At 45.1% G+C, this 17,207-nt stretch overlaps 1 protein-coding gene across 1 annotated transcript in view; it reads left to right on the forward strand.

Annotated features, from left to right (window-relative positions):
• Positions 1–17,207, forward strand: part of LOC124775662 (dynein axonemal heavy chain 8-like) — a 605,208-nt gene that overhangs the window by 105,110 nt on the left and 482,891 nt on the right. Inside the window, exon 7 of the mRNA XM_047250489.1 lies at positions 13,789–14,010. Coding sequence (XP_047106445.1) covers positions 13,789–14,010 — 222 coding nt within the window. The remainder of the gene's footprint in view (positions 1–13,788; positions 14,011–17,207) is intronic.

Consider the following 17,207-nt stretch of genomic DNA (forward strand, 5'->3'; position numbering starts at 1 on the left):
TGGAGGATCGCACCTTCCCCTTCTCGACTAGCGCCGGAGAGGACAGACATATAGCGGTTAGACAAATATATGGAAACAGGGCGAGAACTGCATGCTTGAACATAGTCAAGTCTACAAGTTTGCGCTGTTGTGTCAGATCATGAATGGCCCCTGTGCAATGTCCTCAATACTCTGCAAGAGTCCGTCGTGGGCAAAACAGTGTTCTGCATAATTATGAGTGTACTGAGTCAGAATTAAATTCCGACGTAGGTAAATTGTTGGTGCTCGTGTGGCGGGTGCAGTATGTTGAAGACACATTCCGTATACAGGGAAGGTGGGAAAACATCTCCGCTAAGCCACAACGCAGATAGTTACAGGCGGTCACTGAAGGGGAGTATGATGAAAAATAAAGAGGACGACAGTTCCAAAAGTCACTGCAGAACTGAATGTCGCACCCGCGAACTGGACGCCAAAATAACACGATGGTAGCTCCGTAAGCTAGGAATTAAAGGGCGAGATGGAATCCAAACACCACTCATCAGTGACGCAAGTGCCCGTGACGAGGGTTGTGTGCTGAAGGTATATAATTTGGTCGGTTGAGTCTTGTTTCGCACTGTTTACAACTTTTGGCCGATTTTACGTCCCAAGAATGAAACATGGCGGGCTTCGATGATGATTAGGGCAGCCACATTGCGTTATTAGTTGGGTCCCATGGTTACCCAACATGAATGCATTACTGCCAAGGATTATATGACCATTTTGGCTCATCAGATCCATCCCATAGTACAGTGTTTGTTCCCCCATGGTAATGCTGTGTTTAAAGATGATAGGTCCTCTGTTCACGCCCCCCTCGCATCGACCAGAACCGATTTTGTGAGCAGGAGAATGAATTGCCGCATCTCCCCTGGCCACCTCAGTAAACAGATCTGAATATTGTTGAACTATTGTGGACCAACCATTGTTGTCTGCTTTGGAGAGAAGAATGCTTAACAGCTAATCAAATGGCTCTGAGCACTATGGGACTTAACAGCTGAGATCATCAGTCCCCTAGAACTCATAACTACTTAAACCTAACTAGCTAAGCACATCACACACATCCATGCCCGAGGCAGGATTCGAACCTGCGACCGTAGCGGTCGCGCGGTTCCAGACTGAAGCGCCTAGAACCGCTCGGCCACTCCTGCCGGCAACAGCTAATAACCACTATCGTCGTTACCTGAACTTGCCACTATTTTACAAGGAAGAATGGTATAATATTTCGTTGAAAACCACACAGGACCTGTATTTATCCATTCCGAGACGACTAGCCGCTGTTTAGAATGCCAACAGTTATCCTACACCGTATTGGACATGGTAATGTTTTCGGTTTTTGGTGTTTCTATATTTTTTCCGTCTCGTATATTGCTCTCTCGGATAGTGCCGGATCGTACAGCCAAGCGTCGTACCTCGTGTCGGAAAATGAGATTATTTGCAGCAAGACAAGTATCTATACGGACAGTGCGATGCCGCTCGGAGCTCTACTGTCAGCACATCGACCATTGTTGTGACAGCAGAGAGACGTGCTGACAATAGTGCCTCTTACGACAGCACTGGATGCAGGCGCGAAAACACGTTTTTCAGGTGTCTTTCGATTCTGCGTAAAGCATCAAGCTTGATGTACACTACTGGCCATTAAAATTGCTACACCAAGAAGAAATGCAGATGATAAACCGGTATTCATTGGACAAATAGATTATACTAGAACTGACATGTGATTACATTTTTCTAGGCGCTCAGTCCGGAACCGCGCGACTGCTACGGTCGCAGGTTCGAATCCTGCTTCGGGCATGGATGTGTGTGATGTCCTTTGATAAGTTAGGTTTAAGTAGTTCTAAGTTCTAGGGGACTGATGACCACAGATGTTAAGTCCCGTAGTGCTCAGAGCCATTTGAACCATTTTTTTATTACATTTTCACGCAATTTGGATGCATAGATCCTGAGAAATCAGTACACAGAACAACCACCTCTGGCCGTAATAAAGGCCTTGATACACCTGGGCATTGAGTCAAACAGAGCTTGGATGGCGTGTACAGGTACAGCTGCCCATGCAGCCTCAACAAGATACCACAGTTCATCAAGAGTAGTGACTGGCGTATTGTGACGAGCCAGTTGCTCGGCCACCATTGACCAGACGTTTTCAATTGGTGAGATATCTGGAGAATGTGCTGGCCAGGGCAGCAGTCGAACATTTTCTGTGTCCAGAAAGGCCCGTACAGGACCTGCAACACGCGGTCCTGCATTATCCTGCTGAAATGTACAGTTTCGCAGGGTAGAGCCACGGGTCGTAACACATCTGAAATGTAACGTCCACTGTTCAAAATGCCGTCAATGCGAACAAGAGGTGACCGAGACATGTAACCAATGGCACCCCATACCATCACGCTGGGTGATACGCCAGTATGGCGATGACGAATACACACTTCCAATGTGCGTTCACCGCGATGTTGCCAAACACGGATGCTACCATCATGATGCTGTAAACAGAACCTGGATTAATCTGAAAAAATTACATTTTGCCATTCGTGCATCCAGTTTCGTCGTTGCGTACACAATCGCAGGTGCTCCTGTCTGTGATGCAGCGTCAAGGGTAACCGCAGCCATGGTCTCCGAGCTGATAGCCCATGCTGCTGCAAACGTCGTCTGACTATTTGTGCAGATGGTTTTTGTCTTGAAAACGTCCCCATCTGTTGACTTAGGGATCGAGACGTGGCTGCACGATCCACTGCTGCCATGCGGATAAGATGCCTGTCATCTCGACAGCTAGTGATACGAGGCTGTTTGGATCCAGCACGGCGTTCCATATTACCCTCCTGAACCCACCGATTCCATATTCCGCTAACAGTCATTGGATCTCGACCAACGCGAGCAGCAATGTCGCTGTACGATAAACCACAATCGTTATAGGCTACAATCCGACCTTTATCAAAGTCGGAAACCTGATGGTACGCATTTATCCTCCTTGCAGGAGGCATCACAACAACGTTTCACCATGCAACGCCGGTCAACTGCTGTTTGTGTATGAGAAATCGGTTGGAAACTTTCCGCATCTCAGCATGTTGTAGGTGTCGCCACCGGCGCCAACCTTGTGTGAATGCTCTGAAAAGCTAATCATTTGCATATCACAGCATCTTCTTCCTGTCGGTTAAATTTCGTGTCTGTAGCACGTCATCTTCGTGGTGTAGCAATTTTAATGGCCAGCAGTGTATTCGTGTGTGGAAGCTCTGAGGAGATTGAATGTTCTCTTATAACTTTCGTCATCATTGTATGGCCGGCCGCGGTGGCCGTGCGGTTCTGGTGCTGCAGTCCGGAACCGCGGGACCGCTACGGTCGCAGGTTCGAATCCTGCCTCGGGCATGGGTGTGTGTGATGTCCTTAGGTTAGTTAGGTTTAAGTAGTTCTAAGTTCTAGGGGCTTATGACCTAAGATGTTGAGTCCCATAGTGCTCAGAGCCATTTGAACCATTTTTGAATCATTGTATGGGTCCACATCTTGGTGCGATGATACGGGATGGCACTGGGAACACAAGAAGATCATCTCTCTTTCGCATAGTCAGTAATACGGACAGCTGTTATACAGGACTTTTCAAAAAGAATATATGTATTGCAAAGTGTTATTTCGTCCAAACTATCGATCGCTACGCCTCGGCTGGGCTATTGGAGAAACGAATAAACAGTGTAGTTTATATTAATAGCCACTAGATGTCAGTTGTCTTCTGTTTTGCTTGGTAACTGTCATATGTTTAAAATGGTTACTCCGCAGTAGAAATCATCTTGTGTTCTCGAGTTTGCGAAGACGTTTCAGGTTGAGGTACCAAATGGAACCTCCGAATGGGTAGAACGTTCACAGATGGTACCGACAGTTTCTAGATACAGGATGTGTATGTAAAAGAAAGAGTCCTGCCCGCCCTCGTGTTCCTGAAGAAAATGTTGCACGAATTCAAACTGCATTCCAACGAAGTCCTTCAAAATCAACTCGTCGAACCAGTCTGGAGTTACAACTGCCCACAACAACAATTTGGCGTGTTTTGAGACGTCGGTTCGTTATGAAGCCGTACAAGTTACAGCTGTTACAAGCTCTGGGTCCTGATGACAAACGCAAACGTGTGCCATTTGGTGACGAGATACTTGATGCTTTTGACAACGATAACACTTTCGCACAACACATCGTGTTCAGTGATGAAGCGACTTTCCGTGTTAGTGGTCAGGTAAACAAACGCAATGTTCGAATTTGGGGCCTACAGAACCCACATGCAGCCATTGAACATGTACGTGATTCGCCCAAAGTCAATGTGTTTTGTACGATATCCCGATTTTCTATTTACGGCGCATTCTTCTTTGACTGTTAACGGTCAGCAGTATCTCACTATGTTACAAAACTGGTTGTTTCCGAGGCTGGACGAAGACAACTTCATTTTTCAACAAGACGGAGCACCCCCTCACGTGAGTCGCCAAGTGCGTGAATATCTGAATGAAACTCTACCGAACCGTTGTACTGGTCGCCAAGGAGCTGGCGACTTAGCATGTCTCAGCTGGGCTCCATGGTCACCGGATTTGACACTCCCTAACTTCTTCCTGTGGGGTATCGTTAAAGACAACTTTTTTGTACCACCACTCCCACAGAACCTGGAAGAGTTGAAGAACCGGTTCCATACTGCCATGACATGAGTGACGAAGGACATGCTTGCCCGAGTATCGGAGGAATTTGAGTATCGATGTGATATTGCTCGTGTAGCTGATGGAGGACATATTGAACATATGTAATCTGAACTTGAGAATTCGTAAATATGTGTGTAAAGTTTCATATTCATATGTGTTAGAGTTTAATAAATATTTGCATTCGAAATACGTTTATTCTTTTTGAAACACCCTGTATTTCAAGTATGTTAACGCCAATGGTTGCGCCATATCTTCGATTTCTCTCTGGCGTTAACCTTCAATAAGATAATTGCATGTTGCTTGTGCCGTCTTGAGCTACCTCACTATAGAGTATGTTCGACTGTTCCCGTCGTCAGTAAGATGTCCAGATCCTTCACCTATTGAAAACTTCCCTTCATAGGTTGGCTAGAGACTGGCACATCACTTGTCCCTAGTCATAATGATTGATGAATTCTGGCATAGGGTTGAAGCAGCATGGAATGACGTATTCCTGTGTATAGTGATCCAAGCTCACAAGCTCCGTTCGACTCCATGCCTAACCACCTCAGAGCCGCCCCCCTGTCAGTGGCGCCAGGTGCCGTCCCTACCCCCTTCCCAAACCAAAAATGTCACCTACAAATTTAATCAAGCATTCTTCCTACTGAACTATACACCTACATGAAGTAAAATGTAGCAATTTGCTATCCTTTTTGGTGTTGCAATTTTAATGACCAGCACTGTATTTGAAATTAATTTTAGCCATTTCAAGCTGAGCTGTTAAGTATCTTTGTGTTCTATTGACTTGAACTGTGTCCTTGTCCTAGCTAACCTCGTCTTAATCCACGAAGCAAAGTTGGGAAACTACGATGGAGTAGGATTATAAATAGAATGGATAACCTGAAGGTGCTTGAAGTATATTAAAGGTAGTTATAATTAAAGTGCTGCTACTCAAGGAGGTCCATTGTGGGCTGTAATAATCGAAAAGGAGCGAAACTTGGTTTATATACACACATCAAGATAAGTTTTGCATCACCCTGAAGATTAGACGTTGACTGTGGATATTGTATCATACAGTCCCTTTGACAGTTCAGAAGTGTCACTAAACCCGCCCAAAGATGTAAACAATCATGCATGAGCAGCGCCTATTAGACCGAGGGGGTCCGACAGCCGATCAGTTCCATTCATTCTGACTGGAAGTAGGTACACGGCTCGTATTGTCTGTAGTTCAACCATGCCTAGACGGTCAATACCGCGGTTCGACCACATCCGCAGTGTTACTTTGTGCGAGGAAGGGCTCTCAACAAGAGAAGTGTCCAGGCGTCTAGGAGTGAACCAAAGCGATGTCGTTCGGACATGGAGAGACAGGAACTGCCGATGATATGCCTCGCTCAGGCCGCCCAAGGGCTACTACTGCAGTGGATGACTGCTACCGAAACCTACAGATTATGGCGCTTAGGAACCCTGATAGCAATGCCACAATGTTGAATAGTGTTTTTCGTGCAGTCACAGATCGTAGTGTTACGACTCAAACTATGCGCAATAGGCTGCATGATGCGCAACTTCGCTCCCGGCGTCCATGGCGAGATCCATCATTGCAACCACGACACCATGCAGCGCGGTACAGATGGGCCATACAACACGCCGAATGGACCGCTCAGGATTGGCATCACATTCTCTTCACCTATGAGTGTCGCATATGCCTCCAACCAGACAATCATCGGAGACGTGTTTGAAGGCAATCCGGTCAGGCTGAACGCTTTAGACACACTGTCCAGGGAGTGCAGCAAGGTGGAGGTTCCCTGATGTTTTGGGGTGAAATTATGTGGGGCCGACGTACGCCGCTGGTGGTAACGTCTGTACGATACGTGAATGCCATCCTCTGACCGATAGTGCAACCATATCGGCAGTGTATTGGAGAGGCATTCGTCTTCATGGACAACAACTCACGCCCCCATCGTGCACACCTTGTGAATGACTTCCTTCAGGATAACGACATCGCTCGACTAGAGTGGCCAGCATGTTCTCCAGACATGAACTCTATCAAACATGTCTGGGATAGATTGAAAAGGGCTGTTTATGGACGACGTGACCACCGACCACTGTGAGGGATCTACGCCGAATCGCCGTTTAGGAGTGGGAGAATCTGGACCAACAGCGCCTTGATGAACTTGTGGATAGTATGCCACGACGAATACAGGCATGCATCAATGCAAGAGGACGTCCTACTGGATATTAGAAGTACTGGTGTATAGAGCGATCTGAACCACCGCCTCTGAAGGTCTCGCTGCATGGTGGTACAAAATGCAGTGTGTGGTTTTCATGAGCAATAAAAAGGGTGGAAATGATGTTTATGTTGGTCTCTATTCCAATTTTCTGTACAGGTTCCGGAACCGAGGTGATGAAAAACTTTTTTGGTGCGTGTGCTAATGCTTTAAGGCGAAGTTGATTTACGCTGGAAAAAATTAGATCCAGTTGTGGCCACCAGTTGTAAATCAGGCACTGTACACTGTTTGTCTGATGGCACGTCACCACGCTGTCATTTGACAAGCCATAACGTGAGTCAATAGTGTGGCATTCAGGAAGAGAGACCGTGTGCTGTTAGTGAAACCTACAGTACTGAATTGAGAGAGTATCACCGACTGAAAGGTCTGAGGTGGGGCCTGATTATGATAATGAAACTTGAAAATACGAGTGAGCTTGGTGTAGCACCTGGAAGAGGAAGACGTCCTACCCTGATGTAAGTTATTGACGATGTTGCTGTTACTGTAAATGACCATGTAGCAGGTGACCCGGGTAGTGCTAGTGCTCACGCAATTTCATGAGAATTGTCCGTACCATGGTCAACACTATGGAAAGTTTTGCAGTCTATATTACGCTGATACCCGTAGAAGATCCAGACGGGGAGGCAACTGAAACCTCGTAATCCGCAGCAGTGTTGTGAATTTGCTCATCGGTTTCTGGCACGAATAAAAGTTGCTGACATTTGGCCGGGCAGAATTCTGTGGAGTGAGGATAAACGCTTCACACTACAGGGTGCAGTGAATACATAGAACCACCGAATTTGGGGTACCGTTAAACCCCCTGTTGCGCGCGAAGAGCCATTGCACTCGCTTTATATGGCAGTGTGGCGTGGATTCACAAGCACTTTTATTCTCGGTCCGGTCACCTTTAAAGAGAATACACCCAGAGGACCTGCCGGTATACCGTGATGTCTGCACGTTTCCGAAATCTGGTACAGCATGTGATTCCTGCTTTCGAAGAGCGCAGCTTTGTGGAAACCAACATTTTCACGCAGGATGGGGCAACACCTCATGTCTCTCGCCCAGCGAAAACTTTGCTTAATGCGATCTTCCACGAACGTACTATCTCCAGAGGTTTCCCAGATGCAAGGCCTGCATGGTCACTTGATCTGAATCTATGTGACGTTTCACTCTAGGGATATCTGCCAGCTGCTCGTTCATTCTCTGTCTGATCTGGAGTCAGCGTACAGGAACACTTTTCTCGGTTTCTGCCGGAACTGCTGCGAGAAATTATCACCACATCGTTCTACGGATGCAGCATCTCGTCGACGTCTCCAGTGCTCATACTGAACAAATTGTGTAGGCGGCTGTTGATAATAAAATCAGCATTTTGCCTTTCTCAATTGTTTGACCTTTCCTACCCACGTACCTTTCCTAATCCATTACACAAGGAAACATTGCTATACATCTGTCTTGAATTCACTGCCCTGGAATTACACCTGGTGGCCAAAATTGAAATTATTTTCTTTGTCAGCTCAAATCGGTTCCCCATTTACGCGTTAGAATATCTACCAAGTTTCGTTGCCATATGATAATTACAGCCCACACTGGGCCTCCGTGAGTAGTTGCACTTTAATTATAACCACCCAGTATTAGCAAACCCAAATAGCAAATATGCAAACATAAACATTTATTACGCAATTTTCTACCAATCGTTATTTAATATACAGGAAATGACCAGTTGTGCGATTTACGGGTCCGAGAACATTCCACTGTGAGAAGTGTAGCCTACACTCTTGAGAAAAAAAGAAAAGAAACGACGCACCACAAGGAGTTAAGCAAATTGGTCACAAATTGAGATTCATTGACGGAAAATCCAAAACTGTACACTTTAGCGGCCGATGGATGAATGTGTGACGCTGCAACGCATTTTCAACGTGCAGCTAGCAAGAACTGTCAACAGGGGACATATCGATACTAGAACATGAATTCTTTGCAAATTTCATTCCGTGTACCCAGTTGAACAGTAACTACGCCTGGCAGACAGACGCGTGATCAATACACGCAGATGTCAGTATTTGAGAGAGGACGTGTAGTTGGGCTCCGTGGAGCCGGTAGGAGTAATCAGCGAATAGCTCAAAATTTGAATAGTAGCGACGCCACTATTGGACGATGTTCGCAGGAATGAGTGAACTATGGTGAAACACAATGTCAAAAGGAGACGGTCGACCTAGAGGGACGAAAGAACGTGAGGATCGAGCAATCTTCAGAGAGGCACTCAGAGCCCCGGATTCATCATTATCATCGGTCAGATGTGCTACTGATGCTTCAGTGACCACAAGGACCATTAATAGGCGGCCCACAGGACGGGGGCTGAGCTCACAGCGCACCTTCCACCGGCTACCCCTGACCTTTGTGCACCAACAAATCAGTTTGCAGTGGTATCAGGCACATTGTGCACGTAATCTCATTGACTGGACTAAACTTGTCTTCAGTGATGAGTTCTGCTTCCAACTGAGCGTCGGTGAGCAGCGAAAATGTTTCTGGAGACGCCCCGGACAGCAGTGGGATACCAACCTGACTGTCGCACGCCATGCGGTTCGATAACCAGGAGTGATGGTCTGGGGTGCCATTTAATTTCATAGAAGGGTCCATTTGGTGGTCACCCGCTGCGCTCTTACAATACAGCGGTCGACTACAATATTCTGCGCCCTGTTTAGTTGGTCTTCATGGCAGGCCATGATGGGCTTACAATTCAGCAAGATAATGATTGCTCGCACACGGCGAGACTCCTACTGCTTGCCTTCGTGCTTGCCAAATCTTACCCGGGCCAGCAAGTTTGCTGGATCTCTCCACAATTGAGAACGTTTGGAGTATTACGAGCGGGGCCCTCTAACCACCTCGGAATTTTAACGATCTAACGCGTCAACTGGACAGAATTTGGCAGATATCCCTCAAGAGAACATCCAACAGCTCTAGCAATCAATGCAAAGACGAATAACTGCTTGCATGAGAGCCAGAGGTCGACCAACGCGCTATTGACTTGCTAAATTTGTGAAGCTCTTTCTTTTGATTAAATCATCCAATTTTTCTGAAATTGTAATCAATTTTTCGTCGGTACATGTACATCACATTTACGATTTCTGTCCCATTCGGATAACCATTCATGGTGCGTCTTCATCTTGTCTTAGAGTGTATATTGCAATACAGCTGACTGAAAACAACAAAGTGAAAGAATTTTCTGCGCAATGCTTGCCGATGGACAGCATTTTGCTACACTGCATGCTGGCTGATGACGACTCCACCGAACTCGGGAAACGAACCACATGGTACTCACGCCCCGCTACCCGTGGACGGAAGCGGTATGAACGATTTCAGAACGCTGCACAGAGCACCGACGCCACTTTGCTGTTGCCGAACACACCCTCATGAATGAACATACGATTACATTTAATGAAGAGAAATATTGTCCCCTACATCTACAGTATCTGCTGGGATTGTATCATCAAAGAAGCTATTGGTACCAAAACGTTTAATAACGACTTGACTCGGGACAGCGGCTACACCGTTAGTAGCTCGTGGAAACCATCTAACGAAGTCAACATAGCTACCAATATTGTTCCAACGTAGACATACATGTAGTCTCTGGAAGCATATGACTCCATGACATTTCCATAACAAAAGTCAGCCACTTAAATAAACTACCAAACGGCCTACAGATTCTCCAGACGATGACGGCGGAGGAAGTCGTCGAAATCTTGAGACTGAATACAAATTTGAAGGTCTATGCGATACTTGAATATTGATCATCAATCTGGGATCCGTACCAGAAAGGACTGATAGAGGAAGTAAAAATGATCCAAGGAAGAATAGCGCGTATCATAAGAGGTTCGTTTAGTAAGCGCCAAAGCGTCAAGGAGATACTCAACCCATTCTAGTTGTAAAAGGGCTGCTTCTCTGTTGGCAGCGCTGTGTAGTGCTTTGCATTGGATCTCTGACTGCGCTTTCTTTGTAAGAGATTCTGTGGCTGTTTGGACTCGTTGTTGGAAGTTCGTCGCCAGCAGTAATGGAAGTACTATTGGGCAGTTGGAGGTGAACAGCCAGCAGTGATGGATGTTAAATGTGAGAAATTAACATTGATGGTCGGTAGAGGTCTGAAGTGTTAGCGTGGGCTAACAATCTGGAAGTATCCGAGTTCGAGATTGAAAATTATTCTTGATTATATACCTTTGTATTGGATGTCAATGACGATTTATATTCGTGTTTGAACTAGATGTCACATTATTAAGGTAAAAAATACGTTATTTGGTTTGCAACAAAATCTTTCCTTTGCTAACCACATGCCTATTAGTTGTTAGTGACCTATTAGTAGTTAGAATCTTTTATTTAGCTGGCAGTATTGACGCTCGCTGTATTGCAGTAGTTCGCGTAGTGAAGATTTTTGTGTGGTAAGTACTTAATGAAATGTATAGGTTATTGTCAGGATTGCTTCTTATTAGGGCCATTCTTTTGTATTAATGATTTGAATCAGGTTGTAATTTTTTTTTCGAGCAGTCAGATTGCGTTGCGCTAGAATATTGTGGGTCAGTGTTGATACGATAAGAAAAAGCAAAGAGAAAGTAGGCTCAGTACGTTCAGTTTTACTCAGCTGTTTCAGAATCAAGTAACGTAGATGTTTTATCTTCTCAGTCGTTCAGCAGTTTGAGTGCAGATTCACACATTTAAATAAAGAAGTTTCATAGTGACAGACGCTACAGGGAAGTCGTTACGCATCCCGAGAGAGTTCGTTCCTGGAAGAATCACCCACCCAAGTCCGATAGCGCTCAACTTTGGTGATCGGACGGGAACCGGTGTTACCACTGCAGCAAGGCCACTGGCACGTATTGCACCCTCCTATGTCTATTTCACGGAAAGATCATGACTATAAAATTTGAGTGATTGAGATTACGCGGAAGCTTTGCAACGATTGTTCTTCCCGCGAATCATTCGCCACTCGAACAGGATAGGGCGGGGAAGGCCGGGACATGGCATTGATACAAAAAGTTTCCTTCATCACACAGCATAATGTGGCATTTGGAGTGTAGATATGGACGTAAATGAGGGAGGTGGTGAAAGGTATTGTGCAAACTATTATGTAAAGCCACATGTATGAAAGGAATTTGTATTGCCTACTGTATTTCATATATTAGGTTAGTGAAAGGTCAGTGCAAAGCCAAAATTTTAACTAATTAGTTACATTTGTGCTTGGGTTTTGTAGGTTTTATAGTTGCTGGGGACTTAATTAATTAACTGTGTTTATGAAAATTTTCATTTCATTCTTTGTTGTTGTTCTAAGCAGTCAGATTGCGTAATAATAATAGTCAGGGCCAGCCGTTTACGAGACTTGCGTAATCGGACAGACAGCTACTAAAAAAAACTAAAAGTATTTGCAAATTTATTTAATTAAGCCCCCATGCAGTGGTCAAAAATACACAACACATTGCCATGTCTAATATGGTGTAGGAAATCCGTTTGCATTCAAAACCCTATCCCGTCATCTGGGAGTTGATAAATACAGAATCTGTGTGTCAGGGGAAGTTGTACTATTCTTCATGCGATATAGTGCCACGTTCAGGTAACGATGATGGAAGTGGATAGCGGTTACACAATCTTCTCTCCAAACTATACCCCAGAGGCCCAATAACATTGAGCCCTTGCGGCGAGAGGAGATGCGACGAGTCATCCTCGAGCTCACAAAGCCAGTCATGGGCGATGCTGGCTGCGCGAAGAGGGGCCCTGTCGTGTTGGAACACAGCATTACCATTGGGGAACCAACATTAAACCGTTGGCTGGGCATGTTCATCCGAAATGGTCACATAATCTTCGGCAGTAATTCGACCTTGCAGAGTAGTCATGGGGCACATGAAATATCAGGATATGGCTGCCCAAACCATCACCGAACCCCCGCCATGTTTCACTCTTGTGACGTAAACTCAGCCAGAAGTTGGAAACAGTGTGAAACAAGATTCACACGACAAAATGACTGTCTTCCACTGCTCCACGGTCCAGGTTTTTTGGCTTCCATACCCCGTTTTTCTGTTACGAGTATTCGCATAACTGATGAGTGGCTTTGGAATTCTAGCTCGCTCTGCAGTTCCCATGTTATGGAGCTCTCTTCGTGTTATTTTAGTGCTGACAGCTTTCACAGCTGCGATATTCAGTTTCCTCTTGAAAGACCATCTGTCAAGATCACTCAGTACACACATTGATTCACGTTGTGGCTTAGCGGATAACGTTATTTCGCTTTCCCTGTGTGCAGTATGAGTTTTCGATACGATTCCTCTTGGAATATCAGTCACTTTGGCTACACTGGGTACGGAAGGACTCACCAACCGAGCACCAACAACTTGCCCACATTTCAAATCGCTTAGCTCCGACACGATGCACTCACAACTACCCAAAACACTGTTCTGACCACGACTGACACTCGCAGCGTACTGAGGACAGAACTCAGGTGCCGTTTATGGTCAAATACAGCAAAGCAACCTGCAGGTTGGGCTATCATCTGGATTTATGTTGAAGCATTCATTGCTCACGGAGCAGGTCGAGCCGGCCGTTGTGGCCGAGCGGTTCTAGGCGCTTCAGTCCGGAACCGCGCTGCTGCTACGGTCGCAGGTTCGAATCCTGCCTCGGTCATGGATGTGTATGATGTCCTTAGGTTAGTTAGGTTTAAGTAGTTCTAAGTCTAGGGGACTGATGACCTCAGATGTTAAAGTCCCATGGATCTCAGAGGCATTTGAACCATTTGAGTACGTCGACAAGGGGAGGGTGCTGTTTTAGTCAAGCAGCGCACTTAACTTTGAAAGCCGCATATTTGCTGTGTGAACGTGTCTGGCATAGCTTTTGTTGTTGTGCAGAGATGGAAGGCGCTGGACAGCCGCTTGACGGACGCTGCCAACGAGGCGCGGGACAACGTGAAGTACCTGTACGCGCTGGAGAAGTACTGCGTGCCGCTGTACCGCGGTGACCCGTTCGCCATCGACTCTCGGCTCGCCAGCCTTATGTACTGCGTCCGCAACATCTTCACCGTCTCCCGCCACTACAACACCACCGAGCGCATCTCCACTCTGCTCTACAAGGTTAGTCTCTCTCGTATCCCAACAGCTGACACTCTGGCTCATATAATACCAGAAACAAACCGAAACATGAAGTTTTCGTAATTCTGTTAAACGAGAAGTTATGCAGGACAGTATGTGAATGCCCTTGCTTTGCTATTACCTTTTACTCAAAAAAATAAAACGCCTGCGCGTAAAGATTCATTTTAAGAATATCAGTAAGAGAATTCAGAACGTGGGATTGAAAGAAGTTTTAATCCATCTCTGGGACAGCACTTTTTGTTTGTTTATGTGTGTGTGTGTGTGTGTGTGTGTGTGTGTGTGTGGTGCGTGTGTGTAAAATAGTGCATGCTGATTATAGTTTTAATCTATCTTTGGGATATCTCAGGCCAAAATTAAAGATGTTTTTGTGCGTTTGTGCGCGCGGGCGCGGGCGCGCGCGCGCGCGTGTGTGTGCAGGCTAATTATTATGATTATACAGACTGCCACTGACGATTTTTACCGTTGCTGCGTTGTCTATTTTCGCAGTTGCGTAATTCACATATCATAGGTATTTTCTTTCAGAAATGTGGTTACAACTACAACTACACCTCTTGTTGCGTATCTGTTACGGATTTTAATATGATAAAGGGTTACCTTTTTAAGTAACTTATTGGCGAGTATTTTCATATAGGTATATTTAGGAGGCCGCGCGACCCCTCGACAGCCATTTCCAGTTGAATTGCAAACCCCATTACAGTGTGGAAGTGAAGGGAAGTGATCAACAGTTATCTCTGAGCTCTACGAACAGTTATCACTAGTTCCCAGCTAGGGTCATCGAGTTACTTTCGAGCGACAACGAATGATAGACTAGACGGTGCCCTCCAAGCTGGATCGTGGACTGGACTTGAATGTGGAACGTATAATTTAGTTTGTTTGGACTAAGCGATCTTTAGTGAACTTCTGTATCTTTACATTGAGAATCTTCATACAATTTGAACTGCATTAGAGTCTTTCATAAAAGTGGCGACTTCTATTGCTTCAGTCGTTGGTAGATGTGTAGCTGTCTTAATATACGGACGTTTATTCAGCATGCAATGCAGCCTTCATTGACGACAGTAGCAGCTGGGGTATTGATTTCTTACTTTGTACATACTTAGTGAAGTAATGTTATTAACTCTTTCTTAAATAGCTTCTGTCTCTGAAATGTCTTGTTCAGTTACTTCTCTTAGATACTTGAATTTGTTAGTTCTCGCAGTTTTTTCATGCTTAATTTTCATTATCTTCTTGGCAGCCATAAAGTTTTTCGTGAATTCGTTTTTCTCAAAGAAGCTTTGTAATCCTGCTTTTCCAGCCTGTTCTTTCAGAAATTCTGTTTACTGGTCGTTTCGATTGAGTCTGAAAAAAATAACTAGGTCGTCTACAAACACTAAACAGTCTCTCTGTAAGTTGTTCCTTTGTAACCTTATCTAACTCCGTCACTGATTTGGCTTTCGCATGACATTCTCCATTCCATTATGATTTTGTCTAAAAGATAAAGAGCAGCAGGAAGAGGCCATCACACTGTCTGACTTCTGTTTTAACCTAAAACTTCTAGAAATTCCACTCTAAAACAGTTTAGAATAGACCTTGGCCAGCACTCGTACAATACGGCGGGCGAAAGTCAGGTTGGTATTACACAGCTGACTATGCGTCTCCAAAGTTGTCGGCCTGGAATCTCACTGACATGACAATTAGATTGGTGCATAAGATCGTTGGGTTTTTGTTTCTCGTTTGGTATTCCGGTTGCTATGGGTTTATTTATCGATTATTAATTTTATTTGTAATTGATTGGTGCTATTTAAGTTTATATATAGTCATTTTCTCCTTTGGAGATAGTGAGTGAAACTTTGGACGCTAGAAAATGGAGTGCCAATTGGAGAAATCGGAACATTTCCAACATATTTTTCAGATTGAGTTCAATACAGTGATGACAGCAGCGGAGGCAGCCAGAAACATTAGCGTGTGTATGGAGATGATGCTATTGGACAGGAATATTTTGACATCAGTAACTCTCCACGTTCAGGAAGATCTTCGGGGTTAGATAAAGATCGGTTAAACGAATTAATCCACTACGATCCACATCGGTGTACTAGAGAACTGGCACATGTGGTGAACTGTAATCATCCCACGACCGTGCGACGTTTATATGGAATGGGGAAAGTTCAAAAACTGGGTGTCTGGGCTACCTCTAAGACAAAATCAGTGAGTGGCCGTATGAACATTCTGCTTCTTGGTCATCAATTGGCTCGCAAATAACATCATCCATTTCTATCCTGTATTGTTATTGGTGATGAGAAATGATATCTTTATGCTAACACAAGGAAAAGAAAGAAATGGTTGAGCCCAAACACAGCATCAGCCCCTGTACAAAGACATGCGCGTATCCACAAAAGAAAATGTAATGCATCTTGTGGAAGAGAGACGGTGTGGTGTACTACGAATTGCTTCCACGAGGCATAGCTATCACTGCTGTCATTTATGGTCAATAGCTGAGGGGTCTTGCAGGCGCAATCCAAGAACAACGATCAGGAAACTATACAGGAGTTGGGCTGGGATGTTATTCCACACCCACCTTAATCATCTGATATTTCGTCCTCAGTTTTTCATCTTCTCCACTTTCTATCGAACGATCTTCAAGGAACTTACTTTCCGGGTGAAAATGCGCTCCAGGCATGAGTCGATGTGTTCTTCGCCTCAAAACCACGTGATTTCTACTGTCGCTGAACAGGGAAGTTACTCCAGATTTGTCATACTGTTGTAAATAGTGAAGCAAAATGTATTATTAATGACTAAATTCTCTGATATGTGTATTTTTTGTATTTATTAAACGTGTGGAAAAGCCCAAAAGAATTTTTTTCTTTGATTAGTCCCCATTCAAACGGAGCCCCGATGACCATCGCGCACGTGTTTGGACACGCTCCGGACAACGGTGGGTACCAACCTGCCTGTCGCACGCCATATTGCCTGACAGCCAGGAGTGATGGTATGGGGTGCCGTTTCACTTCATAGCCAGACCCCTTTAGTTTTCATGCATGGCACCTTCACAGCACAGCGGTACGTCGACGATATTCTACGTCCAGTTTTGTTGCCCTTCGTGGCAAGTCACCCTGGCCTTACATTTCAGCAAGATAACGCCCACCCATACACGGAGAGAGTTTCTACTGCTTACCTTCGTGCTAGCCAAACCCTATCTTCGCCAG

Source organism: Schistocerca piceifrons, chromosome 2, assembly GCF_021461385.2.
Source record: "Schistocerca piceifrons isolate TAMUIC-IGC-003096 chromosome 2, iqSchPice1.1, whole genome shotgun sequence".
In the NCBI taxonomy this organism is placed as follows: domain Eukaryota; kingdom Metazoa; phylum Arthropoda; class Insecta; order Orthoptera; family Acrididae; genus Schistocerca; species Schistocerca piceifrons.